Source organism: Oncorhynchus keta, chromosome 28, assembly GCF_023373465.1.
Source record: "Oncorhynchus keta strain PuntledgeMale-10-30-2019 chromosome 28, Oket_V2, whole genome shotgun sequence".
NCBI lineage: Eukaryota > Metazoa > Chordata > Actinopteri > Salmoniformes > Salmonidae > Oncorhynchus > Oncorhynchus keta.
This window is the reverse complement of record NC_068448.1, coordinates 37,367,869-37,395,851: the sequence shown is the minus strand read 5'-3', so window position 1 is coordinate 37,395,851 and position 27,983 is coordinate 37,367,869. Positions and strand designations below refer to the sequence as shown.

General features: G+C 42.0%; 1 protein-coding gene across 1 annotated transcript in view; it reads right to left on the bottom strand.

Moving 5' to 3' along the window:
- The window catches only part of espn (espin), a 103,154-nt gene extending 75,516 nt beyond the window's left edge, over positions 1 to 27,638 (bottom strand). Inside the window, 4 exon segments of the mRNA XM_052482940.1 lie at positions 1,633 to 1,815; positions 4,498 to 4,684; positions 15,316 to 15,509; positions 26,673 to 27,638. Coding sequence (XP_052338900.1) covers positions 1,633 to 1,815; positions 4,498 to 4,684; positions 15,316 to 15,509; positions 26,673 to 26,966 — 858 coding nt within the window. The 5' untranslated portion in view covers positions 26,967 to 27,638.
- Positions 27,639 to 27,983: the final 345 nt, after the last annotated feature.

The window sequence follows — 27,983 nt, the reverse complement described above, 5'->3', positions numbered from 1 at the left end:
TGATGAGCTTTGAGGGCACTATGGTGTTGAACGCTGAGCTGTAGTCAATGAATAGCATTCTCACATATGTGTTCCTTTTGTCCAGGTGGGAAAGAGCAGTGTGGAGTGCATTAGAGATTGCATCATCTGTGGATCTGTTGGGGCGGTATGCAAATTGGAGTGGGTCGAGGGTTTATGGTATAATGGTGTTGATGTGAGCCATGACCAGCCTTTCAAAGCATTTTATGGCTACAGACGTGTGTGCTACGGGTCAGTAATCATTAAGCAGGTTACCTTAGTGTTCTTGGGCACAGGGACTATGGTGGTCTGCTTGAAACATGTTGGTATTAAAGACTCAGGTTGCCAATGTCAGTGAAGACACTTGCCAGTTGGTCAGCGCATGCTCGGGGTACAAGTCTACGTAATCCGTCTGGCCCTGCTGCCCTGCGATTGTTAACACGTTTAAAGGTCTTACTCACATCGTCTGCCGGAGAGCGTGATCACACAGTCGTCCGGAACAGCTGATGTTCTCATGCAAGTTTCAGTGTTACTTGCCTCAAAGCGAGCTTAGAAGTTATTTAGCTCGTCTGGTAGACTCTTGTCACTGGGCAGCTCTCGGCTGTGCTTCGCTTTGTAGTCTGTAATAGTTTGCAAGCCCTGCCACTTCCGACGAGTGTCAGAGCCAGTGTAGTACGATTCGATCTTAGTCCTGTATTTACACTTTGCCTGTTTGAGGGTTCGTTGGAGGGCATAGCGGGATTTCTTATAAGCTTCTGGGTTAGAGTCCCGGTCCTTGAAAGCGGCAGCTCTACACTTTAGCTCAGTGCGAATGTTGCCTGTAATCCATGGCTTCTGGTAGGGGTATGTACATACAGTCACTGTTGTGATGATGTCATCGATGCACTTATTGATGAAGCCAGTGACTGATGTGGTGTACTCCTCAATGACATCGGCAGAATCCTGGAACATATTCCAATCTGTGCTAGCAAAACAGTCCTGTAGTCATCTGACCACTTTTTTAATAGACCGATTCATTGGTGATTCCTGCTTAAATTGTTCTTGTAAACAGGAATCAGGAGAATATAATTATGGTCAGATTTTCCAAATGGAGGGCGAGGGAGAGCTTTGTATGCGTCTCTGTTTGTGGAGTAAAGGTGGTCTAGAGTTTTTTTCCCTCTGGTTGCACATTTAACATGCTGATAGAAATTAGGTAAAACTGTTTTAAGTTTTCCTGCATCAAAGTTCCTGGCCAATAGGAGCGCCACCTCTGGATGAGCGTTTTCCTGTTTGCTTAAGGCTCATTGAGTGTGGTTTTAGTGTCAGCATCGGTCTGTGGTGGTATACGTGCTTTCAGTTCATCCCATTTATTTCCCAGTGAGTGAACGTTAGCTAACAGTACAGATGGCAAAGGCAGATTAGCCACTCTTTCCACGAAATCTCAGTTTATTTCTTCAGCGAATGATGGGGATGAGTGCCTGTTCGGGTGTTTGGAGTATATCCTTCCCAGAAGCTCTTTTCGGTCATGAGATGTACAAAATAAGTTAAAAACCATGTGAAAAAAACGGTTGGTTAAGAGCCAATAAAACAGCCCCCCTGGCACCATCTATACGGTAGCGCATTAAAAACTGGCAACCAACACACAAACACACACACCTCCAGCTCCCCGTTCTCAGCGGCGTCGTGTAGCGGCGTTCCACCCCAGCTGTCGGTGATGATCTCGCCGCCGTGCAGCAGCAGCCAACTGAGCACCTTGGCGTGGCCACGGCTGGCGGCAAAGTGCATAGCCGTGGCACCGTCACCATCCCGGTCGGACAGGCTGATCTCTGTGAAACTCACCTGCAATGGGACAATAGTAGAGGTTTAACCAGACAGGGGAAAACTACGGCCCGCGGGCCAGATCCAGCCCACCAGCCAATTAGTGTAGAAGCGGATTTAGAAAATTAAACAAAATATGTGTCAACTGAGTACGGAGCTTAGTTCATTAGAACAGCTGTTACGTCAGTAACCTCCGTTGTCCGCTAATTGCAGGGGGAACAAACCGATCCGTTTCTGAAATTATACAGTAATAGGCCCACTGTTCTTAATTCCCTGAGTCATTCTTCAGTGTCTTTCCTGGAAACACCTTCAGACAGCTCACCTAAATTTTCTCAAACTCAACCAAAGAAACCAGTCCAATGTGTTCATGAAAAGAAGTAAGTTAATAACTTTTGAACTATTGTTCCAGGGAAGATGAGTTTGAATGGCGACATTTTGTTAGCATGCTGCCGTTACCTAAGTTTGCTAATTGGCGTTAGCTAAGTTTCCTAGCTGGAGCTGCTTTTTCCGCTTTGTAATATTCATTACCCATACAATTACAGTATTACAAATGCAAGAACTATACAACTATATTGGTTATTTATGCCTATGTACTGAAGAGCACATTTCAAGCACAATCATTGGACTAGCAGTTTTACTCAATTTCTGTTATACAATAAATATACAAAAAATCTTGCTTGCCAGCATTATTATCTTTTTTGTTGCTTGCCACATACAGTGGAGCAAAAAAGTATTTAGTCAGCCACCAATTGTGCATGTTCTCCCACTTAAAAAGATGAGAGAGGCCTGTAATTTTCATCATAGGTACACTTCAACTATGACAGACAAAATGAGGGGAAAATGAGGGGAAAAAATCCAGAAAATCACATTGTAGGATTTTTTATGAATTTATTTGCAAATTATGGTGGAAAATAAGTATTTGGTCACCTACAAACAAGCAAGATTTCTGGCTCTCACAGACCTGTAACTTCTTCTTTAAGAGGCTCCTCTGTCCTCCACTCGTTACCTGTATTAATAGCACCTGTTTGAACTTGTTATCAGTATAAAAGACACCTGTCCACAACCTCAAACAGTCACACTACAAACTCCACTATGGCCAAGACCAAAGAGCTGTCAAAGGACACCAGAAACAAAATTGTAGACCTGCACCAGGCTGGGAAGACTGAATCTGCAATAGGTAAGCAGCTTGGTTTGAAGAAATCAACTGTGGAAGCAATTATTAGGAAATGGAAGACATACAAGACCACTGATAATCTCCCTCGATCTGGGGCTCCACGCAAGATCTCATCCCGTGGGGTCAAAATGATCACAAGAACGGTGAGCAAAAATCCCAGAACCACACGGGGGGACCTAGTGAATGACCTGCAGAGAGCTGGGACCAAAGTAACAAAGCCTACCATCAGTAACACACTACGCCGCCAGGGACTCAAATCCTGCAGTGCCAGACATGTCCCCCTGCTTAAGCCAGTACATGTACAGGCCCGTCTGAAGTTTGCTAGAGAGCATTTGGATGATCCAGAAGAAGATTGGGAGAATGTCATATGCTCAGATGAAACCAAAATATAACTTTTTGGTAAAAACTCAACTCGTCGTGTTTGGAGGACATAGAATGCTGAGTTGCATCCAAAGAACACCATATCTACTGTGAAGCATGGGGGTGGAAACATCATGATTTGGGGCTGTTGTTCTGCAAAGGGACCAGGACGACAGATCCGTGTAAAGGAAAGAATGAACGGGGCCATGTATCGTGAGATTTTGAGTGAAAACCTCCTTCCATCAGCAAGGGCATTGAAGTTGAAATGTGGCTGGGTCTTTCAGCATGACAATGATCCCAAACACAACGCCCGGGCAACGAAGGAGTGGCTTCGTAAGAAGCTTTTCAAGGTCCTGGAGTGGCCGAGCCAGTCTACAGATCTCAACCCCATAGAAAATATTTGGAGGGAGTTGAAAGTCTGTGTTGCCCAGCAACAGCCCCAAAACATCACTGCTCTAGAGGAGATCTGCATGGAGGAATGGGCCAAAATACCAGCAACAGTGTGTGAAAACGTTATGAAGACTTACAGAAAACGTTTGACCTCTGTCATTGCCAACAAAGGTTATATAACAAAGTATTGAGATAAACTTTTGTTATTGACCAAATACTTATTTTCCACCATAATTTGCAAATAAATTCATTAAAAATCCTGTGATTTTCCGGTATTTTCCTGGATATTTTTATTCTCATTTTGTCTGTCATAGTTGAAGTGTATCTATGATGAAAATTACAGGCCTCTCTCATATTTTTTAGTGGGATAACTTGCACAATTGGTGGCTGACTAAATACTTTTTTGCCCCACTGTTTGTGTGCTACGCTGGTGACGCTGGTGTATTCCAGTAGGACATTCCTTCTAGCCTTCTAGAACATTAGTTTTAACCTTTAGCTATAGCTTGTTTTCCACCATAATGCATTGCTTTGCTTTAAGCATATTAGTATTTCATTTGCATATTGCAATTATATGTTGCTCATAACATTTCATATCAATAGCATTTTATTTCCATGAATTAGGCTCTTTGTGGTCTCTGGATATTAATATACACCCACATTGGATTTATTTGGAGCTTGTCTAGGACCAAAATATAATATAAAATATACTATAAAATAGTACAACAAAAACAGTAGAAGAAATATCCAAAGACAGCATGAAGTGGGGACCATTGACCTACCAGCCAGACGATGACAGTGTTATGGCCCATTTGGGCGGCGGCGTGCAGAGGTGTCATCCCGTCATTGGCTCTGATGCCTGGCTCCGCCACACAGTCTTTCACCAGGTATTGGACAACCTCCAGGTGACCTTCCTGGCAGGCCAGGTATAGGGGTGTGGCACCATTCTTTGTTTGGGAATTGACAACACTAAAGGAGCATAAAAAAATAGACCTGTATTCAGCTTTATTTAATGAATTACCATATTATTACATTGTGATTCTTGAACAACATAACTACTTTGGGTTAACCAAGAAGAGTGCATAAACATGTATATGGTCCTTCTGTGGCTCAGTTGGTAGAGCATGGCGCTTGTAACGCCAGGGTAGTGGGTTCGATTCCCGGGACCACCCATACGTAGAATGTATGCACACATGACTGTAAGTCGCTTTGGATAAAAGCGTCAGCTAAATGGCATATATTATTATTATTATATGGTTGCTAACATTGGGCAGTAATGTTATTCTAGGAGGTTTTCTTTGTACCCAAACTAATCTAATCACTGACAGGTCAACATAACTTCATAACAGCCCTTGGAATAAGCTCGGTCCGAGTTGCCACCTTAAGGATCCTTTCCATGAGGCTCCAGTCCAAGTAGCCATGACTGGGGGAGGTATTCTGATTAGCACATCGAGCCAACTCCACCCCCTGGAGCCAAACTCCGCCCTCCCTGTTCCCCAAAGGCCAACTTGGCAGTGGAGAATTATTTGCCCTATCCAATGACAATGCCTCTGCTTGCCCCAGATCTCCTAGTCACAGAGGGAGTTGAAGGAGTGAAGTGAAGTGCTTCCCTTCTAAATCCCATACAGCCTTGCTTTATTTGGACACTGACTGACAAGCCGGGCAATGATTCCAGTAAGAGGCTTACTACCCTGCTGGTTCTGTTCCTCACTACCTCAGGGTTAACCAGGTGGCAGTAAGTGGTGACAGGCCAGAGGGAGGGAGGAAAAGAGATGTGGAGGGGTAAAGGAGGAGTGGTGTCTCCCCTCAAACCAAACACAATTGCACCCAGTTTCCCCTCACAGAATAGAGACAGCAGTTAGAACCCAAGCCAACAACTTACTCGACTAAGTCGAGGTTGTTACTGAAGCTATATTTGGGCGATGTATACGTTTCCTGGATCCAAAACGTAACACCTTAAGTAACACCTCCTTTCCTGTCCTTTGTTCCTTGAAAATATGACAAAGGCCCAAAACTTAGGCGTGACCAACGGGGCATCCTTGGGGTGCATTTGGGGCGAGGTTTCAGGTAAAAACAAGTGCCCTTTAAATATTTAAATGCCACAGGAAGGGGACCTAATCTGCAGTTCTATCATCAGGAAGTAGGCAGATGGCTGCATTATTCATGAGTGTAACTAAAGTGGGCCGGAGCTCTCCTGCATCCCGGGGTCTGGAGAGGGTGCGCAACATACGGTATGTTTATGGAAAGGGGCTGACACTAACGTGTGAATATTGACGCAACACACAAACCCCCTCAAATATACCTTAACACTGTATAGAAACTGCATCAAGGTGTCTATGTGCTCTTATGAGATGCCTCATGACAAGGGTGACTACTGAGTTTTAGCCTACACAGACTCAGGTACTCCACTAAAGGAATTGCTTTAGGAGTACAGGTGTAGATTTCAAAAGGGCTTAACAAAGAGGCTTGTCTTTGTGCGAGGGTAGAAATACAAAGTGTGACAATAGATGATACCCCGTCCCACACACCCTCAACAAAAACATGCACATGAGCCATTTTGTTCGTCTGTAACTTGTCAACTTGAAATTGCCTCCACTATTACTGGATACAATACACACCATTCTCCCTTCCTTCGCGTTCAGTGTATGTAACAAAGGGCAATCTTATCTTCATTATTAGCAAAGTAATAGATGTTGTCACACTAATAGGCTTCTTGCCTGATAAAAGCTTATTGTGTTCTCAGTGACTTTTCTTGTTTAAATAATTAAGTGACCCATGACGAGAAAGGTTTTCCTCCATACTGTTACAGAGGACTGAAGCAATTACATACTGTAACCAGCATACACCCCCCCCCACCAAAAAATGTAAAATTACTTACATTCTCAACAATTATTAGATCTTACTATTTTGTTTTTTTCTAGCTTACTGTTACCTGCACCCTCATACAGTCTCAACAGATAAAATCACATAGAAAATTATTGGCACCCTTGATAAAGATGACGAAAAAATGTATACTGAGCTATATCGAATGCTCCAAAAAAATTGGAAAACTATATTATTACTTTTTTCTCAAAAAGATGTGTCAATAATATTGGCACACCTGAAGATTCTTAGAAATAAAATCAAACAAAATTACATCCGCATTAACATTCTAATTTTTCAAATTCATCTCAGTTTAAAATGTCTACAGGATCAGTGTCCCCACGCGTAACGGTTGAGCTAACATAGGCTAATGTGATTAGCATGAGGTTGTTAGTAACAAAATATTTCCCAGGACATTTTAGACAAAAACTTGGTTGCCTCTGCCAGGAGACTGAAACTTGGGCGCAAGTGGATCTTACAGCAAGACAATAACCCCAAGCACAAATCAAAATCCACAAGGAAATGTTAATTGGCCATAAAAAAAAAATCCCAATTTTGCTATGGCCATCTCAGTATTTGGACTTGAACCCCATCAAAAACCTCTAGTTTGAATTGAAGAGGGCCGTCCATAAGCGCAGACCAAAGGATAAAGGATATGGAAAAATTCTGTATGGAGTAATGGTCTATATCCATCCCAATGTGTTCACCAATCTCGTTTTTTTGAAGGCTCAGTGCAGTTATCCTCGAAAGGGGAGGGTGCCAGAGTATTGAAAACAGGGGTGGCAATCATTTTGACACCTATCTTTGAGATTTTTTTTTATTACTTGTTAAACATAATCTCTTTTTCTGAGTAATTGTAAAAGCATAAAATAATTTTCCATTTGTTGAGCATACAATATAGCTCAGTATTTGTATTATTTATTATATAGTCTTTTTCGCTAATCCTTATGAAGGACGGCAATAATTTTGGATGGGACTGTATATATTAGTTTTTTGATAAACAACACCAATAGCGGTTCACAGACTTGGATGAATCCAGACACAACAACACATTGCTAGACTCAACAAGATATATTCTTAGAAAGTTAAAGATTCTAATCCCCCCCCCCAAAATAGCTTTTAACCTTCAACTTATGCATCCTTTGACCCTAACAATGACCCTAACATAGTTGCGCTAAATATCCATCTACTATACTTGGCTAGGCAGAAAATATAGCATGGAAAAGGGACGTGGGAAAAGTGGGAGTGCATTAGGCTAATCCAAATCCTACACTCTAAATATACTTGAGACGTTCTAGATGCCCGAGTGCCACGGTGGGTGAACTTTCAGCAGCATCTCGCTCTCTGGGTCTAAAGCAGGGGTAGGCAACCCTGGTCCTGGAGTGCCGCGGGCGTTTCATGTTTTTCATTTAACCGACCCGGAAAACCAGGTGTGTTGAATTTAGGCAATCATTTACTGAACAATTAGCTAAATTGGTCTGATGTGGTGCCTAGTTGGAACAAAATCCTGCAGTACCTGCAGCACTCCAGGAACAGGGTTGCCTACCCCTACTTTAGAGCCAGAGAGAGAGATGCTGCTGAAAGTTCACCCACCATGACACATGGGCATCTAGAATGTCTCTAAAGTAGATTTTATGGCCCTCAGTCGGCAGCAGTCGCCCCACCCCTTTTGACCCCATGCTGCAATTAAGCCCTGGCAAAGCTCTTAATCTGCGCTAATTGATTGCATAACATGTTCCTTCTCTCTCGCTTTCTCTGTGAGTCTGTGCAACCATCTTGCTGAGGTTTATTGCCAGTTCGTCGCCTGTCTTTTATGTTCCAGCAGCACTATCAGCGGAGACACAGCACGTCATCCTGTTAGCTTTGTGGAGACACAGCACGTCATCCTGTTAGCTTTGTGGAGACACAGCATGTCATCCTGTTAGCTTTGTGGAGACACAGGATGACAGGGAAGTACAATTCACAGATTCAACCTTCTGAGCCCAGGCCCATACATTTGGTGGCCATTGTCTAGGAACTTAATCTGCATCAGTCCTGCATCCCTATCCCCATTTTCTACCACAAAAGACAGACAGACATAGCCTAATGAGCAGCACACTGCTGACAGCTGAGTACTTGGCATGTTGACTATGGATCACACCTCACATTACACTAGGCTCACACACCTCACACTAGGCTACCTGCTGGGGCGGCAGGTAGCCTAGTGGTTAGAGCATTGGGCCAGTAACCAAAAAGTCGCTAGATCAAATCCCAGAGCGACAAGGTAAATGTCTGTAGTTCTGCCCCTTTGTTCTTAACTGACTTGCCTAGTTAAATAAAGATCAAATAAAATTGGCTTCACTTCATAGCTGCAGCGGAGTGAACTGAACTGAACTGACCTCTTGTCCAGACAAACAGTTCACAGCTAACTAAGTTACCGTAACTAAACAGTTGTATAACTTTAGTCATCCGTTTTGTGCAAATACAGTACAATATTAGGCTAAACAATGGAACACTTCCCACGGTATGTTGTGATGTCAGAACTGTGATGTAGACTGACGATTTCACCGTACAGTTTTAGAATGGTCAGCCTAACTCAACTTTGTAAAAAATTAAAAACAAAAAGTACAAATGTGAGAACTATTGCACATGAATGGCCTGCCTTGGAGTCAATTATCGGAGGACTTTAGAAGTGATCTGTGGAATGGATTCTAGGGCCTTTGATGTTTTTTTCTGCACTGTAAATTGAGCAAATGTTTAGCATATGGGTTTCCAAGGCCTTGAAAACATCCATCTGTAATAAAGTGCTCCAGACAAATCCAATCCTTACCACATTCTGTGCAGCTAGCTAAGTCAGATTACTACCAACAGGAAAGGGAAACTATATGGGGGCTAAACAATGATGATGAATGTAGCTTTTTACATTCCGCTAACTAGTGCTCAATCAAAATAAATGAAGGAACAGTGTCGTATGATAAAGGAGAAATGCTTCCCTTGTGAGGGGTTGCCTCCCTTGTGATTTCTGAGAGCTAAGGTAACAGCTGTCAAACAGGCCAATTACCCTTTGAAACCTATAAGATAACATTCTGTTCTACGCCGTATAATAAACCGTGACATCACAATGCTATCTCCCCACAGCAAAAGGCCTCGGCTAAACAATGCCAGAGACGACTAGAAAGCGGTCCCCTTCTTCGTGCCTGTATTGTTTCCCCTCATTAGCTTATCGCCGGTTCGCTACTGTGTGTCACCATGGCTGCAGCGGTAAATAGCATGAGGGGTGGGGGAAGGGAAGAGGCAGGAGTGAATGGAGCAATGCTATCAGGCACAGCCACGTCTCTGGGGCCAATTAAAGATTCAAGAGCTACGCACCTGTCTGGGTTGCACCTAGACAACACTGGAGTCCCTGGTAGGTAGGCCCCAAACTCCAACACCAAGGCCAGAACACTAGCCTATAGCCCTCAGACTCCACCTCTTCAGCTTATTCCTATAGGTTTATGGCAGAGGTGAGTGATCTGTGCCGCATGTTGAAGTGAACAGAACAGTCCCATTGGACAGCCTTGATGAGGCCTTAGGTGGCAGCTGGCTATCTGGTCCCTATCATATTTTATTCCTTTACAACCAACAGGAGGTTCCAATTGCTTATCTATTGGTTAGGCTATAGGCTCAAACATTACACTGTTGTCTCTCTATGTTCTCCCAGCATGCTCTTCATATACAGTGCATTCGGAAGGTATTCAGGCCTCTTGACTTCGTCTGCATTTTGTTACGTTACAGCCTTATTCTAAAATGCATTAAATCGTTTTTCCCCCTCATCAATCTACACACAATACCCCATAATGACAAAGCAAAAATAGTTTTTTTGAAATATCTGCACATGTATTAACTATGAAAACTGCAATATCACGTTTACATAAGTATTCAGACCCTTAACTCAGTACTTTGTTGAAGCACCTTTGGCAGCAATTACAGCTTTGAATCTTCTTGGGTATGACGTTATAAGCTTGGCACACCTGTATTTGGGGAGTTTCTCTCATTCTTCTCTGCAGATCCTCTCAAGCTCTGTCAGGTTGGATGCGGAGCGTTGCTGCACAGCTATTTTCAGGTCTCTCCAGAGATGATCGATCGGGTTTACATCCCTGACTAAGGCCCTTTTCCCCAAATTTCTCTGTTTTTGACGGGTGGCCAGCTCTATGAAGAGTCTTGGTGGTTCCAAACCTCTTCCAATTAAGAATAATGGAGGCCACTGTGTTCTTGGGGACCTTCAATGCTGCAGACATTTTTTGGTACTCTTCCCGAGATCAGTGCCTCGACACAATCCTGTTTCGGAGCTCTACAGACAATTCCTTCTATGGCTTGGATTATGCTCTGACATGCACTGTCAACTGTGGTACCTCATATAGACAGGTGTGTGCCTTTACAAATCATGCCCAATAAATTGAATTTGACCACAGGTGGACTCCAATCAAGTAACGTCTGAAGGATTATCAATGGAAATGGGATGCACCGGAGCTCAATTTCGAGTCTCATTGCAAAAGGTCTGAATACTTATGTAAATAAGGTATTTCTGTTTATATATATTTTTTTTAAATAAATTTGCAACAATTTCTAAAAACCTGTTTCCACTTTGACAAAATGTTGTTTATGCCATCTCCCTATTGCCTCAACCCCATCTCCCACCCTCTCCTCAACCCTAACCACAATTGAACTAATGTTGACAGACAGCAGTTCTTTGATTGAATATCCACCCTGCATGGGCACTCAGTGTTGCTAATGCCTTGGCATGTGTCCATGACAATCGTAAGGCCATATGGCTCCATGTTCTCTCTGCGGCACGGCTCCTGTAGTGCAACAGTGATTAGCACCGACATTCAATAACATTACACACACACGCACACCTCTCTCACAACAAACACCACACACATGTCCACACACGCACGCACGCACGCACGCACGCACGCACGCACACACACACACACACACACACACACACACACACACACACACACACACACACACACACACAAATTAGATTCTACACGACAAAACCCATGCACGATTATCATGACAAATCAAGCGATGAGCAGGGGACGTCCTATATGTGACAACATTATTATTAATCCAGGACAATCGATCATTTGCCCCTGAGGACAATTCTGCAAAAAAGGCAGCAAATGTCATATTTGACCATGGTTGAGTGCATTCCTTTAGGAAGTATTCCATCATGTGATTTGAACTGAAGGTGACTAGTTTACTCAACAGTTGCCAAAAAAGCAACATCTGTGATCTCTTGAAAATCCCTTGTTAGCCCGCAGTGTTGACAAAAGACAAATCACTGAATCAAAACATGCATCAGAGCCTGAGTCTCTTTGGGCTGTGTCCCAACAGGAGACGGAGGGAGGGCAGGTCTCCCTTTCATTAATAAGTCATTAAAAATGCTTATAAATGGGTTAGGGTTATTGGCTTATTTTCCTTAATTCATCTTAAGCGTTAACCATGTTATTATTACGGAAAACTATGAGTTAAGGCAGATGATTATCTGCATGAAATGCCACAAAAATGCTCAACATGCTCAAAAACTGTGAAAACGTAGTATTCTGTGGCAGTCCTGTTGACTTAGGAAATACCGAAGGCCCACAGTAGGCTAACATTTAAGAGAAAAAGATGGCTGCCATGTCTTAGTGTGCACTTAAAGTATATTCTCATGGCAATAGATTCTCTCAAGTTTGAGAAAATACACTCGGCTCGACCTTATACAGTAATCTTGCAAAATTGTCACATCTGCGCCAACTCCGAAGTTCGCTGGCAAGCCTTTTTTGAGAGTAACCTCCCTCCGAGCCGTCGAATGTAAAAAAAATAATTGTCTCGTGTAGCCAGATGCTCTTACAGTAAAAATCTTAATAGCGGAGCAATGTTTTTTTAACGGCTGAAATGTCTAGACATTTTACTTATATTTTTTGTGTTTTATTTGGCTTTTACCTTCAAATGCAGTAATAACCTGTTTGTGTGGACCTGAACAAAACAGCTGCCAAAAATGCATTCAGGGAGTTTTCTGTCATAGAAACCCTTGGGTAAGCACTTTTTCGGGACACCTAAGTCTATCTAAACTGTAAAAACAATTTAACATTTCAATATTATATACTCTTTTATTTATTTATTTATTATTATTACTTTTTGGGATGGAAAAATGTTTTCAGTGTAAACCTAAATGTCTAGAAAAGATAATGGACCTATATATTTTTCATTATATAATCTTTGAGAACTAACAATCACCTAAATAAAAGCTAAACAGTCAGGGGTATTGTAAATTCCAAAAACAATTAATTTAACAGTATTGATTTTTGTTTGAGCAAAAAAACAGCATTGGGCATTGCAAAATGCATATAAGTGCAGGAAATTATTTTTAAAACTGCTAGATGTTCTCTCAACTCCATGGAACAATGTGTGGAATTGCAGAAAATGAACTTACAAAAATTGCAGTTATCTCGGCTCCAATGAACAATTCTTAGAAATGCAGGAAAATTGGCTCTGAAATTCAAAATTCTGCCCCACCGATAGCACCCATTGCCACACCCCCTGCCACGCCCACCAGCCCCCTTTTGATCCAAAAAAACCCTGGCATCCGAGTGACAACATTATAGCCCAATGAGTGAGACAACTCCTTAGACTTTGAATTAGCTAATAGCTGATGTTTTCAGGCGCAAGTTGCTTAGCTATATCCCATTTACTGATTCTAACATGAATGATTTGCACTATAGGATAAAACGAAGCCTGGTGTGTTTTGGAGGTAATTATCTTAAATTGTAATATAATTGAGATGGCTGGTTTAGCTAGCTAGCAACATTCATCAATTATGTGATGAATAGCCTTCATTATTTGTTTAGCTTGCTACCGAGCTCTGTATAATACATATGATACTGTATGATAATGTTTATGCACTTCTGTATTTGAGAGCTGTAGAAATGTTTTTTTTATATACTGTAAATAGACTTGGTGGTAACTAGTGATGCACCTATATTACATTTTTGGCCGATTCCGATATCCAATATTTTCCTTGCAAAAAAAACTCTGATATCGATATTTACACTTTTAGCTGCCTTTTAAGCATTCTAGTACAGTTAAATAGTTAACACACACACATGGATGTAGCGGTCTAAGGCACTGCATCTCAGTGCTAGAGGCTTCACCACAGTCCCTGGTTCGAATCCAGGCTGTATCACATCCGGCCGTGATTGGGATTCCCATAGTGAGGTGCACAATTGGCCCAGCGCCGACCGGGCCGAAATTGTAAATAAGAATTTGTTCTTAACTGACTTGCCTAGTTAAATAAAGGTTACACAGATACACACACACACCACACTGACCAAAAAGTAATTTTGTTGGCATTTACGTATGTCCCCATTACCAGTAAAACATAATCAAAACCAATTTCTTTCACTTACTTGCTGTGCTGTTTCATTGTTCATTTGTTCAGTCATTTCATTCTCAACCAGGATTTCTATGGAACGCAAGTGCTCGGCGCGTTTGACGCTGTGTGCACCTGTATACGTGCTGAAAACTACGGCCATCGTATAGCACGGCCCAAAATGACTTGAAAATGTTGTGTACTACGTAGCTTGCAGTTATCAGTGTCTTTGGTAGCGTTGGCTGTAGCTAATGTCAACACAAAAATAAAACAAAATGACGAGACTGCCGCTGGTAACAAGTCTAGTGAATCTGAACGGGCCCTTATTGTCTAGGTAGTGTTAGTTGTTAGTGTTAAGTTGAGCCTTAGGGAAAAGTTTATAGTAGAGGTGAGAGTTAGGAGCAGGGAAAGTGTTAACACAAGGACAAATATTGGGTTGTGAAGTAATGCTCGGCACAGTGGTTAGGGTGATTGAGGTTGGGACTCCTATTTGGGTTCACTTTAAATGTTAGTAACGATCAAATCACAGTAAAAATAATAATAATAATAACACTCAAACATCCCAAAATCCTGTCAGGATTAGCTACATAAACCCTGTGTGTGGATTAGTGGTGTGAACGTTTAAACGTTAAAACATTTAAATGAAGTTGGGATCCTGTACGTTAAGAAAAATACCTTAATTAAAATCACAGTTCACAAAACAAATTATTTTCCGTGTTACAGCCGACAGGCTATAAAGGCCTGGGGAAGTTGTGTAATTCAAAACCAGAGGAAGGGGTGAACTTTAGGCTACTTGGAGAATTTGCAAGGCATGCAAGACAAGACATTTCGAGATGCAAATGACCAAAACATGCCGCTCACTCCCTCATGCTGGCCTGCCTGCTCTGTGTCTTTGCTAATGATGCAAGCGTGTGTTCAGTCTGTGGTCTGTTGCGTGTAGAACACCCTAGGCTATTCATGGCACCGATGTCATCAGGCCAGTCTTGAGTGTAGCCTTTTCTTCATTTTTGCCTCATATGAAATTACAAATGGCTACCCGTAGCCTATATTTATTACGCTTTTAAGACATAATGGAATGTGGCCCTTTGAAAGCATCCTCCACAACTGCATGTTTGTTTGTCTACTGTAATTCTACTGTAATTCTACTGTCTGGAATTCTACTGGAATTCTACTGTCTGGAATTCTACTGTCTGGAATTGTATGATTTTTTCTTATCGTTTTAACGGCAAAACAATTTTTTAAAATGGGCAGTTTAAACATTAAGCAAAACTGTCAACTTGTCACAGCCCTAGTGTGGATAGTATACAGATAATGGCTAGTAAGTGGGTTAGCTTAGCGTTAGCATTGGCGCTCTTACTTTGGGCTGTGTCCCAACAGGAGACGGAGGGAGGGCAGGTCTCCCTTGGCAGCAGCATAGTGGACAGGCAGGGCCCCAGTGTCTGTGGACGCCCCGGTGTCTGCTTCCCCGCTCTTCAGCAGCCAATCTGTGATCTCGTGATGGCTGAACCGGGAGGCGAGGTGGAGAACGGTGGCTCCGGAACTATCCCGGTCCTACGAAAGAGGAAAGACACAGGAAATATCAAAGTCAGGTTTCAAGACTTAATGCTGATTCATTTAAATGGTAACATCCTGCGTGGTCTTGAATCACAAAGATGACATTGATCATCAGTATGCTCTGCATTCAAGATATCTTTAAGGAGTTGACTCAAGTGATTGAAAAATGAATATGAAACTTTCGTTGAAGACATATACACTGAGTGTACCTGCTCTTTCCATGACCAACTAACCAGGTGAATCCAGGTTAAAACTATGATCCCTTATTGTCACTTTTTAACTCCACTTCAAATCAGTGTAGATGAAGGGGAGACTGGTTAAAGAAGGATGAAGGATTTTTAAGCCTTAAGACAACTGAGACGTGGATTATGTATGTGTGCCATTCAGAGGGTGATTTAAGTGCCTTTGCACGGTATAGTCGTAGGTGCCAGGCGCACCGGTTTGAGTGTGTCAAGAACTGCAACGTTGCTGGGTTTTTCACACTCAACAATTTTCCGTGTGTATCAAGAATGGTCCGACACAAAAAAAACATCCATCCAACTTGACACAACTTTGGGAAGCATTGGAGTCAACGTGGGCCAGTATCCCTGTGGAACGCTTTCGACACCTTGTAGAGTCCATGCCCTGACGAATTGAGGCTGTTCTGAGGGCAAAAGGGGGTGCAACACAATATTAGGAAGGTGTCCCTATTGTTTTGGACACTCAGTGTAGGGTAACCCTGATGAATACTTTAATAGATGTTAAGCTATTATCTGATTCAGGTATCAAGTGTTTGCACCAGAAACCACTTTCACAAAACAAGCGGTGTGTGTCAAGGATGCTCTGAAGCGATGTCAGTGACCCATTGACATTGTGTGGAAACCAACAAGGAGTACCCACTGTGTCAAACCTCATCTAGATTACATTACTAACAGGAAGAGAGACCATATACAAATGTCAGCCAATCACTGACACTCTTTGTGGTGGTTGTATGGTCAGACAGCCACTCAAGCCTAGCAGTGAATGGTGAACATACACTGAGTGTACAAAACATTAGGAACACGTTCCTAATATTGAGTTGCACCCCCTTCAGAACAGAGAAAAAAGAATCCTTCTTTGACCTGTCTCCTCCCCTGCATCTACACTGATTGAAGTGGATTTAATGAAAAAAATATATTTTACCTTTATTTAACTAGGCAAGTCAGTTAAGAACAAATTATTATTTACGATGACGGCCTACCACGGCCAAAACCCTAGCCCGGACGACGCTGGGCCAATTGGGACACCCAATCACGGCCGGTTGTGATACAGCTTGGAATCAAACCATGCCTTTAGCACTGAGATGCAGTGCCTTAGACCGCTGCCCCACTCGGGAGCTCATTTAACAAGTGACATCAATAAGGAATCATAGCTTTCACCTGGTGGAAAGAGCAGGTGTTCCTAATGCTTTGTACACTCATTGTATGTGGCGGTAATGAAGGGAACACTTATTAGTCTACTTCTTTGACTAGCACTAATTTATTGAACAGAAAAATATTGAAAGGACAAAGTAGTACTAGTAGTAGTAGTAGTAGACATTCCATTGGTTTGGGGGGAGTAACCGCTCATTTAACCCCCTAATATGTTGTTGATCGGAATGGCCGATTAATTAGGGCCGATTTCAAGTTTTCATAACAATCGGAAATTGGTATTTTTGGACGCCGATTTTTTTTTTTAAGTACATCTTTATTTAACTAGGCAAGTCAGTTAAGAACACATTCTTATTTTCAATGACGGCCTAGGAACGGTGGGTTAACTGCCTTGTTCAGGGGCAGAACGACAGATTTTCACCTTGTCAGCTCTGGGATTCAATCTTGCAACCTTACGGTTAACTAGTCCAACACTCTAACCACCTGCCTCCCATTGCACTCCACGAGGAGCCTGCCTGTTACGCGAATGCAGTAAGAAGCCGAGGTAAGTTGCTAGCTAGCATTAAACTTATCTTATAAAAAACAATCAATCAATCATATTCACTAGTTAACTATACATGGTTGATGATATTACTAGTTTATCTAGCGTGTCCTGCGTTGCATATAATCGATGCAACGTTGGGGGATGATTTAACAAAAGCGCATTTGCGAAAAAAGCACAATCGTTGCACGACTGTACCTAACCATAAACACCAATGCCTTTCTTAAAATCAATACACAGAAGTACATATTTTTAAACCTGCATATTTAGCTTAAAGAAATTCAGGTTAGCAAGCAATATTAACCAGGTGAAATTGTGTCACTTCTCTTGCGTTCATTGCATCCAGAGTCAGGGTATAAGCAACAGTTTGGGCAGCCTGGCTCAATGCGAACTAATTTGCCAGAATTTTATGTAATTATGACAGAACATTGAAGGTTGTACAATGTAACAAGAATATTTAGACTTAGGGATGCCACCCGTTAGATAAAATCTTTCTAAATGATAGTTTCCGGATTCGACCATATTAATGACCAAAGGCTCATATGAGCAAGGAACTCAAACATTAGCTTCTTTACATGGCACATATTGCACTTTTACTTTTCCAACACTTTGTTTTTGCATTATTTAAACCAAATTGAACATGTTTCATTACTTATTTGAGGCTAAATTGATTTTTATTTATGTATTATATTAAGTTAAAATAAGTGTTCATTCAGTATTGTTGTAATTGTCATTATTACAAATAAATAAATAAAAATGGGCCGATTAATTGGTATCAGCCTTTTTTTGGTCCTCCAATAATCGGTATCGGTGTTGAAAAAATCATAATCGGTCGACCTCTAGTCATGAGGGTTTAGCTGAGCTTATTCAAGAGGTGATTTGCATAGCATTAGTAAGACTGATGGCATAAAGGTCATTTCAATGTTAAAGGACCCATGAGCACCAACATGTGAAGTTTAATAGGAGCGTGTCAAATGAAAGCTAAGAGTATTTAGATTTTTTTTTTTACCATTTAACATCCTACAAATTAGAAATAAGCAAATGCTTTCTGGTCAAACAGATGGAAAAGGAATCTTAGAAAATATCTACCACAAAAAGTCTTAAAGGGTATTAGAAATACATCAAAACACAGTAATGTTGAAGTCAAGACCCCTGCCAACTAATATCAACACTTGTATTTAGTTTGAGAAATGTTACTGCCCTCTGTAAGTTGAAGAAACATTGCTTGTGACTTCATTGCTTTAGCAAAAACCCACATAACTTTTAAGATATTTTCACATTTCTCCCTCTCATGAGGGAGGATAATGAAAGTTCACAGAAGTAACAAGTAAAGGTAGACCAATCAATGTTATTTGTGTTTTTACTGATATCAATTTTTTTTATTAATGATTAAGTGATTAAAAATTGATATTCCTTTATAATTGACATCAGTAAAAACACTAACTAATTGATTGGTCTACCTTTACTTGTTACTTCTGTGAACTTTCATTATCCTCCCTCCTTCTCATGAGGGAGAAATGTGAAAATATCTTAAAAGTTATTTGGGTTTTTGCTCACAGAATTAAATCACAAGACAATGTTTCTTAAACGTACAGAAGGCAGTAACATTTCTCAAACTAAATAGAAGTGTTGATATTAGTTCAAACCAATTTCCAGAAAAAAATCTGTAATGGAATTTGCTACAATGGGAAATTATAGCAGTCACAAACCACAGGTGGGTTCACAAGTTTGGGCAGCACAGCACAGTAGAGTAGAGTAGAGTAGAGTAAAGAAAAGTAGAGTAGAGTACAGTACAGTACAGCAGAGTACATACAGTACAGCAAAGGAAAGTAGAGTTCAGTATAGTACAGTACAATAATGTACTATACTAAACTCTACTCTACTGAGCTGTACTTTCATGTCCAAACTTGTGAAACATCGACATCTATGATTGGTTCAGATTTGGTCTGGTCTGGACCAACCAACTTGTTTGGAGGCAGAGCTCATTAAAATAATAGCCAGTGTGAAGAATAATACCCAAATATGCAAAGGAGGATATTGCCTATTTATACCTTTATGTACCTATTTAGGATACATCACCATGAAGAGAATGGTATGCATAATTATGGATATGAATTTCTGTGTAGTACAGATCAGGGACGCATAATGAAATTCGGTTACTGACTATAAATCCACTTCACTTAGTATAGTTCAATAACCAAAACAGATTTTTTCAAAGTCAATGTGTCATGTCATAGCTGACACCCCATTCTTTCTGCAGACATTATTGAATCTTAATTCGGAGCAAATGCCAGTGCCCAGTATGTGTTGTAATAAAAAGGTGTCACATGTTTTAAATCATTGCATGACAACTATGAAGCCCCCCCACCTCTCTCTCTCTCCCCCTCCCTCAGCCTCTCCCAGCCTCTCTCTCTTGCCTCTCTCCCAGCCTCTCTCTCTTTCCCTCTCCCTCAGCATCTCTTTCCCTCCTTCTCCCCTACTTCCAGCCTCTCGCGCTCTCCCAGCCTCTCGTGCTCTCTCAGCCTCTTTCTCTCGTGCTCTCCCAGCCTCTTTCTCTTGTTCCTTCTCAGCCTCTTTCTCTCGTGCTCTCCCAGTCTCTTTCTCTCGTGCACTCTCAGCCTCTTTCTCTCGTGCTCTCCCAGCCTCTTTCTCTCGTGCTCTCCCAGCCTCTGTCTCTCGTGCTCTCTCAGCCTCTTTCTCTCGTGCTCTCCCAGCCTCTTTCTCTCGTGCTCTCTCAGCCTCTGTCTCTCGTGCTCTCTCAGCCTCTTTCTCTCGTGCTCTCCCAGCCTCTTTCTCACGTGCTCTCTCAGCCTCTTTCTCTCGTGCTCTCTCAGCCTCTTTCTCTCGTGCTCTCCCAGCCTCTTTCTCTCGTGCTCTCTCAGCCTCTTTCTCTCGTGCTCTCCCAGCCTCTTTCTCTCGTGCTCTCCCAACCTCTTTCTCTCGTGCTCTCCCAGCCTCTTTCTCTCGTGGCTCGTGCTCTCCCAGCCTCTTTCTCTCGTGCTCTCCCATCCTCTTTCTCTCGTGTCTCCTGCTCTCCCAGCCTCTTTCTCTCGTGCTCTCCCAGCCTCTTTCTCTCATGTCTTGTGCTCTCCCAGCCTCTTTCTCTCGTGCTCTCCCAGCCACTCTCGCTTTCCCTCTCACTCTCTCCCAGCCTCTTTCTCTCGTGCTCCCAGCCTCTCTCTCTTTCCCTCTCTTTTTCTCTCCAGGCCTCTCTCATCCCCTCTCTCTCCCTCTCTCTCAGCCCCTGTCTCTCTCAGCCCCTGTCTCTCTCAGCCCCTGTCTCTTCCAACTCCTGACTCTCACTCCATCCCCCCAAGGGTGTTTTGCATCTGCACAGTTCTTCCAGTGAGTGTTTCTGTAAAATGTTCAAAAGTAGTATTTGTGCATTGAGTTGTGTGGTGTGGTAAACTTTGAAATCAATGGTGTTTGTTTGGCATACATGTAAAGTGAAAAATTGGCATCTCTGCATTACCATGGAATTGCCCTATAACAAGTCTGTCATCCCTCCTTTCCATGTACCCTCTCTTTAAAGCCTGGGACATGTATGGGAGAACAGCCAGAGGAAAGAGGGATATAAATTCACTACTGGGTAAATCCATTTGAATTCAATCACTTTTTGACAGGACTCCTTTTGATTTGAGTGAAACCTTCCATACATATTTGCCCATTTCAGAAGTACTTAGAAAGTGACTTTCAGCTCTTGAATAAAAGGTGGGTGTCACGTTTTGGCTGATAAATGTACTAAAATGGGAATACAATTGAAATGGTTGGAGGTCCACACATCAGAGAATGCTGACCAGAATGGGGATATCCATTGTTTTAAAGTATACTGTCAATCCTCCATAGGAAACCTATTGAAATCATAGAAAGATAGATCAACTCAGCAAAAAACGAAATGTCCTCTCACTGTCAACTGTGTTGATTTTCAGCAAACTTAACATGTGTAAATATTTGTATGAACATAAGATTCCACAACTGAAACATAATCTGCACAAGTTCCACAGACATGTGACTAACAGAAATTGAATAATGTGTCCCTGAACGAAGGAGGGGGGTCAAAATCAAAAGTAACAGTCAATATCTGGTGTGGCCACCAGCTGCATTAAGTACTGCAGTGCATCTCCTCCTCATGGACTGCACCAGATTTGCCAGTTCTTGCTGTGAGATGTTACCCCACTCTTCCACCAAGGCACCTGCAAGTTCCCGGACATTTCTGGGGGGAATGGCCCTAACCCTCATCCTCCGATCCAACAGGTCCCAGACGTGCTCAATGGGATTGAGATCCGGGCTCTGCGCTTGCCATGGCAGAACACTGACATTCTTGTCTTGCAGGAAATCACACACAGAACGAGCAGTATGGCTGGTGGCATTGTCATGCTGGAGGGTCATGTCAGTATGAGCCTGTAGGAAGGGTACCACATGAGGGAGGAGGATGTCTTCCCTGTAACGCAAAGCATTGAGATTGCCTGCAATGACAACAAGCTCAGTACGATGATGCTGTCAAACACCGCCTCAGACCATGCCAGACCCTCCACCTCCAAATCGATCCCGTTCCAGAGTACAGGCCTTAGTGTAACGCTCATTCCTTCGACGATAAACTCGAATCCAACCATCACCCCTGGTGAGACAACACCACGACTCGTCAGTGAAGAGCACTTTTGCCCGTCCTGTCTGGTCCAGCGACGGTGGGTTTGTGTCCATAGGTGACGTTGTTATCGGTGATGTCTGGTGAGGACCTGCCTTTACAACAGGCCTACAAGCCCTCAGTCCAGCCTCTCTCAGCCTATTGCGGACAGACTGAGCACTGATGGAGGGATTGTGCGTTGCTGGTGTACCTCGGGCAGTTGTTGTTGCCATACTGTACACACCAGGTGTGCTGTTCAGATGTACCGATCCTGTGCTGGTGTTGTTACACATGGTCTGCCACTGCGAGGACGATCAGCTGTCCATCCTGTCTCCCTGTAGTGCTGTCTTAGGCATCTCACAGTACGGATTATGCAATTTATTGCCCTGGCCACATCTGCTGTCCTCATGCTTCCTTGCAGCATGCCTAAGACACATTCACGCAGATGAGCAGGGACCCGGGGCATCTTTCTTTTGGTGTTTTTCAGTCAGTAGAAAGGCCTCTTTTAGTGTCCTAAGTTTTCATAACTGTGACCTTAATTGCCTACCGTCTGTAAGCTGTTAGTGTCTTAACGACCGTTTCATAGGTGCATGTTCATGAATTGTTTATGGTTCATTGAACAAGCATGGGAAACAGTGTTTAAACCCTTTACAATGAAGATCTGTGAAGTTATTTGGATTTTTACGAATTATCTTTGAAAGACAGGGTCCTGAAAAAGGGACATTTCTTTTTTTGCTGTGTTTATTAGAATAGCCATGATGATTTAAGTTGACATTCGACGTGAGTGTATCAGCGGTCATTTATTTGGTAGTATTTAGAAGTTTCCATTTCAATTTAATTGACATTTCAATCATGTACCAACACATTGCAGGGTTCTGAAGGGATAGGTCCATTCTATGAGTTCAATTTCTATGATTGAAATGACACCCACCCTATAGTTAAGAGAATGTGGTGTCTCAAGCCATGGAATGCACGACACAAAAACCTCAGATGATGTTTAATAGAGTCTAATCTACAACATATGCTTATGAATAAAACATTTACTTTGCACGTTAAAGGTTTCAAAAGGACCATTTTTATTTTAAAAAAATCAAAGTAATAAAATAGTTTGACAACACTGTTTGTAAGCTTTTAAATTATATCAAACTCAACCATTTATATTTTCCAATGATGAAGAAATGGATGTCTCCTGGTATGGTGGGGTATGCAAAAGGGTCCATTTAGAGCACCTTTATCTACCGATCGATTCCCCATTGTTACGACCTCATTTTTGCTGAATTGGTCAGTGAACAAAGCAGTGTGAATGCCAGTGTCTTTCAGTCCTAGCCCAGACTAAGTGATTGGCACATGGCGAATAGAGTTATCGAAAGATAAGTCATTAACCTAATTAATTGTGCGGACAATGTCATCAGGGCATACCGCTTTCCAAACTTCTAATAACATTTGAATGTGCTCTATATAGGGTTTCATCCCTTGTACAGATTTAACACTCTTCAAGTACCCAAATGAAATAACACAGCTACCAGATGCTTCTAGACAGAGCCAAAACAAACATTTACTTGAGTTTCAAAACAAGAAGCAGTGGAGGCTGCTTACGGGAGGACGGCTTATAATAATAGCTGGAACGGAGCAGATGGAATGGCATCAAATAAATGGAAACCACGTGTTTGATGTATTTGATACCATTCCACTATTTAACGCTCCAGCAATTACCACGAGCCCATCCTCCCCAATTAATGTGCCACCAACCTCCTCTGATTAGGTACATTATATAGTTTACTTTCAGACATGTGTTTAGATGACATTGGACTAATGGTGTACTCAATACCGGTCAGTAATTCATAAGTCAAATGTCATGTCCTCAAATATTTCAATGAATCCTGAAGTTTGATCCATAGTGTGGGTGTGTGACATTATAGTATGTGTTGTAAATTAATATTCAGGGAAAGTGAGGTATGATTAGTATCGAATTATCGATATTGGTGCGCACCACTACTCTATGGCGAATAGATATGAAGATTACAGCTGAATACATCCTTGTGACTCTTTGACACGAAAAGGATTTTGTCACATCTTGTAACCAATGTCTCTACCGACTCAAGTGTGAAATGACGAATATGTATCATTGGGCTCAAATGCTGCTTTATGTGGACAAGTCAGACTTCTTGTTATTAACATAGAGGGTGGAAACGCTGTTTTATGTGGACAAGTCAGACTTCTTGTTATTAACATAGAGGGTGGAAACGCTGTTTTATGTGGACAAGTCAGACTTCTTGTTATTAACATAGAGGGTGGAAACGCTGTTTTATGTGGACAAGTCAGACTTCTTGTTATTAACATAGAGGGTGGAAACGCTGTTTTATGTGGACAAGTCAGACTTCTTGTTATTAACATAGAGGGTGGAAACGCTGTTTTATGTGGACAAGTCAGACTTCTTGTTATTAACATAGAGGGTGGAAACGCTGTTTTATGTGGACAAGTCAGACTTCTTGTTATTAACATAGAGGGTGGAAACGCTGTTTTATGTGGACAAGTCAGACTTCTTGTTATTAACATAGAGGGTGGAAACGCTGTTTTATGTGGACAAGTCAGACTTCTTGTTATTAATATAGAGGGTGGAAACACTGTAGAGGGTGGAAAGTGAATGTCTTTTTCACCCTATAACAATCAGTTTTACACAATAATATTACATTCATATTTCCCAGGATGCTGAAAGTGAGGCCAAACATTTATGTAACCTGTGCCATTAGGTAGACAGAGTTAAGTTTTTGTATGGAAATCAATGCACTTTTACCAAAATGACTTTTCCCCCACGTTTTGTGAAAGAGTCCAGTCGCTACACATTCAGCATGAGGACCTGGGATCTAGGTGAATTTTTTTCTCAAGCTGTTGTAAAAATCATATCAAATTAGTCCAGTGTAACGGATGTGAAACGGCTAGCTTAGTTAGCGGTGTGCGCTAAATAGCGTTTCAATCGGTTACGTCACTTGCTCTGAGACACTTGCTCTGAGACCTTGAAGTAGTAGTTCCCCTTGCACTGCAAGGTAACGATGCTTCGAGGGTGACTGTTGTCGTTGTGCGCAGAAGGTCCCTGGTTCGCGCCCGGGTATGGGCGAGGGGACGGTTTAAAATTGTACTGTTACATTGATGCTGTTGACCCGGATTACTGGTTGCTGCGGGAAAAAAAAGGAGGAAGGTCAAAAGGGGGGTGAGTGTAACGGATGTGAAACGGCTAGCTTAGTTAGCGGTGTGCGCTAAATAGCGTTTCAATCGGTTACGTCACTTGCTCTGAGACCTTGAAGTAGTAGTTCCCCTTGCTCTGCAAGGGCTGCGGCTTTTGTGGAGCGATGGGTAACGATGCTTCGATGGTGATTGTTGTTGATGTGTGCAGAGGGTCCCTGGTTCGCGCCCGGGTATGGGCGAGGGGACGGACGTAAAGTTGTACTGTTACACCAGCATAGGTGACATTGTTGTATAGACCTTAGTACACTGGACGGACTGCCTGCTGTGGTGACACTTCCCTTAGAATGGGTATTGATGATAATTACAGAGTAATAACTAATACAAGTCTCAGGTATTCTCAATGGCAACAGGTTATATACAGTAGCACAATTATCCGGACCATGTGTTGTTCATTGAGCCAAAAGCCTGCACAAGCCTAAAGAAAAGTGGGTGGTGCAGTCACTGATGTACACTGATGTACAGTATTTAAACCCTGGATTGCTGATGCTATGTATTGATCATTGAGAGGCTTCGAAGCCACTTGTCGGCCATATTGGCACTCCCCAGTAGAAGCATTCCTCCAATGGAATGAATGGAATTCTACAGTATTTCCATTAAATGATTCATGATATAATTATTTTATTAGTAATCTCTAAAAAATGATACTTTAATGAAAATGTTTTATATTTTTGGTATGTTTTATTTGTATGTTTAGCTTGCATAATATAATGTAAAAAAATATGCATTAAGTTGTCTGTAATAGAATACATGTGGCAAAAAACGAATGTAGATATGAATAAAATGCTAAATATGTTTTACAATGGTGGGGGAGTGCCAAGATGATGCACGATGGCTTCAACACAGCGCCCCCTATCAGTCATCTAGTGTAGGCCTATACATAAATCATTGGGGGTACTAGGGACAAGGGTTATCCTCTTAGGCCTTACAATAGAGGTCAAAAAACTGTCTGAGTGACTAATTGTGTTATGCTGAAGTGGTGTGAAGAAGTGATGAATGTAATTTCCAGGCTGGAAATGTGGCAAATTGCTCAATTTGACAGTCAAGCAAATACTGACCTAAGAGAGATGGGTAGGCTCGGGCCTAGTCCAACATGACTAATCTTGGGAAACAATAGAACTAATTTGTGTTTTTCAGGTCTAGGCTACAGGACTGATGGATTGGAAATTAAAGCAACTGCAGGCCTCGACCTTGCTGCTCTAGAAGTTGTCCTATAGACCTCTGAGCTCTGACTGGTCTTAAAATGATAACAAGATGTCTGTGTGATGAATGATGTTGTCTGTATTATTGAACTAAGCCTTTTTAAAAAGCAATGTAGGCCTACTCTAGGCTATGTAGCTATGTAGCAAGAAAATAACGCCACTCACCACCGTACGACATCCACCTTGAGTTAATAGCCACTGTAAGCAGGCCAGGTTACCAGTGGCAGCAGCGTCGTGTGCGGGGCTGGCGCCATTATTCGCCAAACTGTTGCCCGGTAAACCCGCTTCTTCCACGAGGAAACGTAGGCAAGTCAGTTTTCCAGCACGGGCGGCATGGTGGACAGGTGAGGCTCCGAGAAGGTCCTTTACGTCGCTGTTCAGTACTTTCTCCTCTAATTGTACTTTCAGAGTTTGTACATCCCCCTGCCTTGCGGCAAGCAGTGTCCTCTCCACCACCATAACTACTGCTAGACAACTCCTCCGTATTTATAAACGCAGCATCTAGATGAGGTATAACCTCTATTTAACTCCTGAACAATTTTCTTCGTAGATAACAATATAATTCCAGTCCTGTGATCATTACAGTAAGATAACAAATGTATGTCCACTATTTAGAAGCATATCTCGTTGAATTGACAGAGATCTGCATACATCATCTAAGTGAGAGGAAAAAAAGCCTATTTCTTTGGACAGGTAGGCGATGTCTTTCAATGAGCATGTATTTGGTCATTTTACTTATTAAAAACAAATGTTGTTTTACATAATATCAACAGAATTATCAAATTCTGAGTCATTTTAGTAATTGAGTTAATAAAGTAAACATAAACATAATTAATGCATACTGGTAACCTATAATTGCGCACGACGATAAAGTTCACCTGATGGCTTGTTCTCCTCTACCTCAACACGCATAGCTCAAACACCTGTTACAGAGATATTCTTTGGTCTTCATATTGACTTCTATCTTCATAATTTCTCTGTTATGATAACGTTATCGGAGTTGTAGGACATTAAGAATATAATTCCGGGCGGCTGTCTTGGATCCAGTATCCACAATTGCCGCAAATCGCGACATGGGACTCACCGCTTGATAAATAATCCATCGGGGGGAGGATCACTCCAGTAGTATGTTGGTCGCTTGAAATCGTCTCAGTAGTTAAAGGGACAGTAGCTACGTCAGTGGTGGCCAACCCTCCCCAACCCTACCGATGGTGGTGCAGGCTTTTGCTACTAATGAGATCTGCACCTTGATGAGCAGAATCGGGTGTGTTAGAGAAGGTTTGGAGCAAAAACTTGCAGCTGCTCTCCAGGAGGAGGGCTGACCATACCAACATTTCAAATACTTGAGGTAGCCGAATATAGTTTATATAGAGTTTCAACTAAAATGCAACTATTTTCATTGATATTCAAATTCAGATCTCAGAAAACATCAATCTTAATATGTCCTATAGCCTAATTAAATACACCTGGGAAATG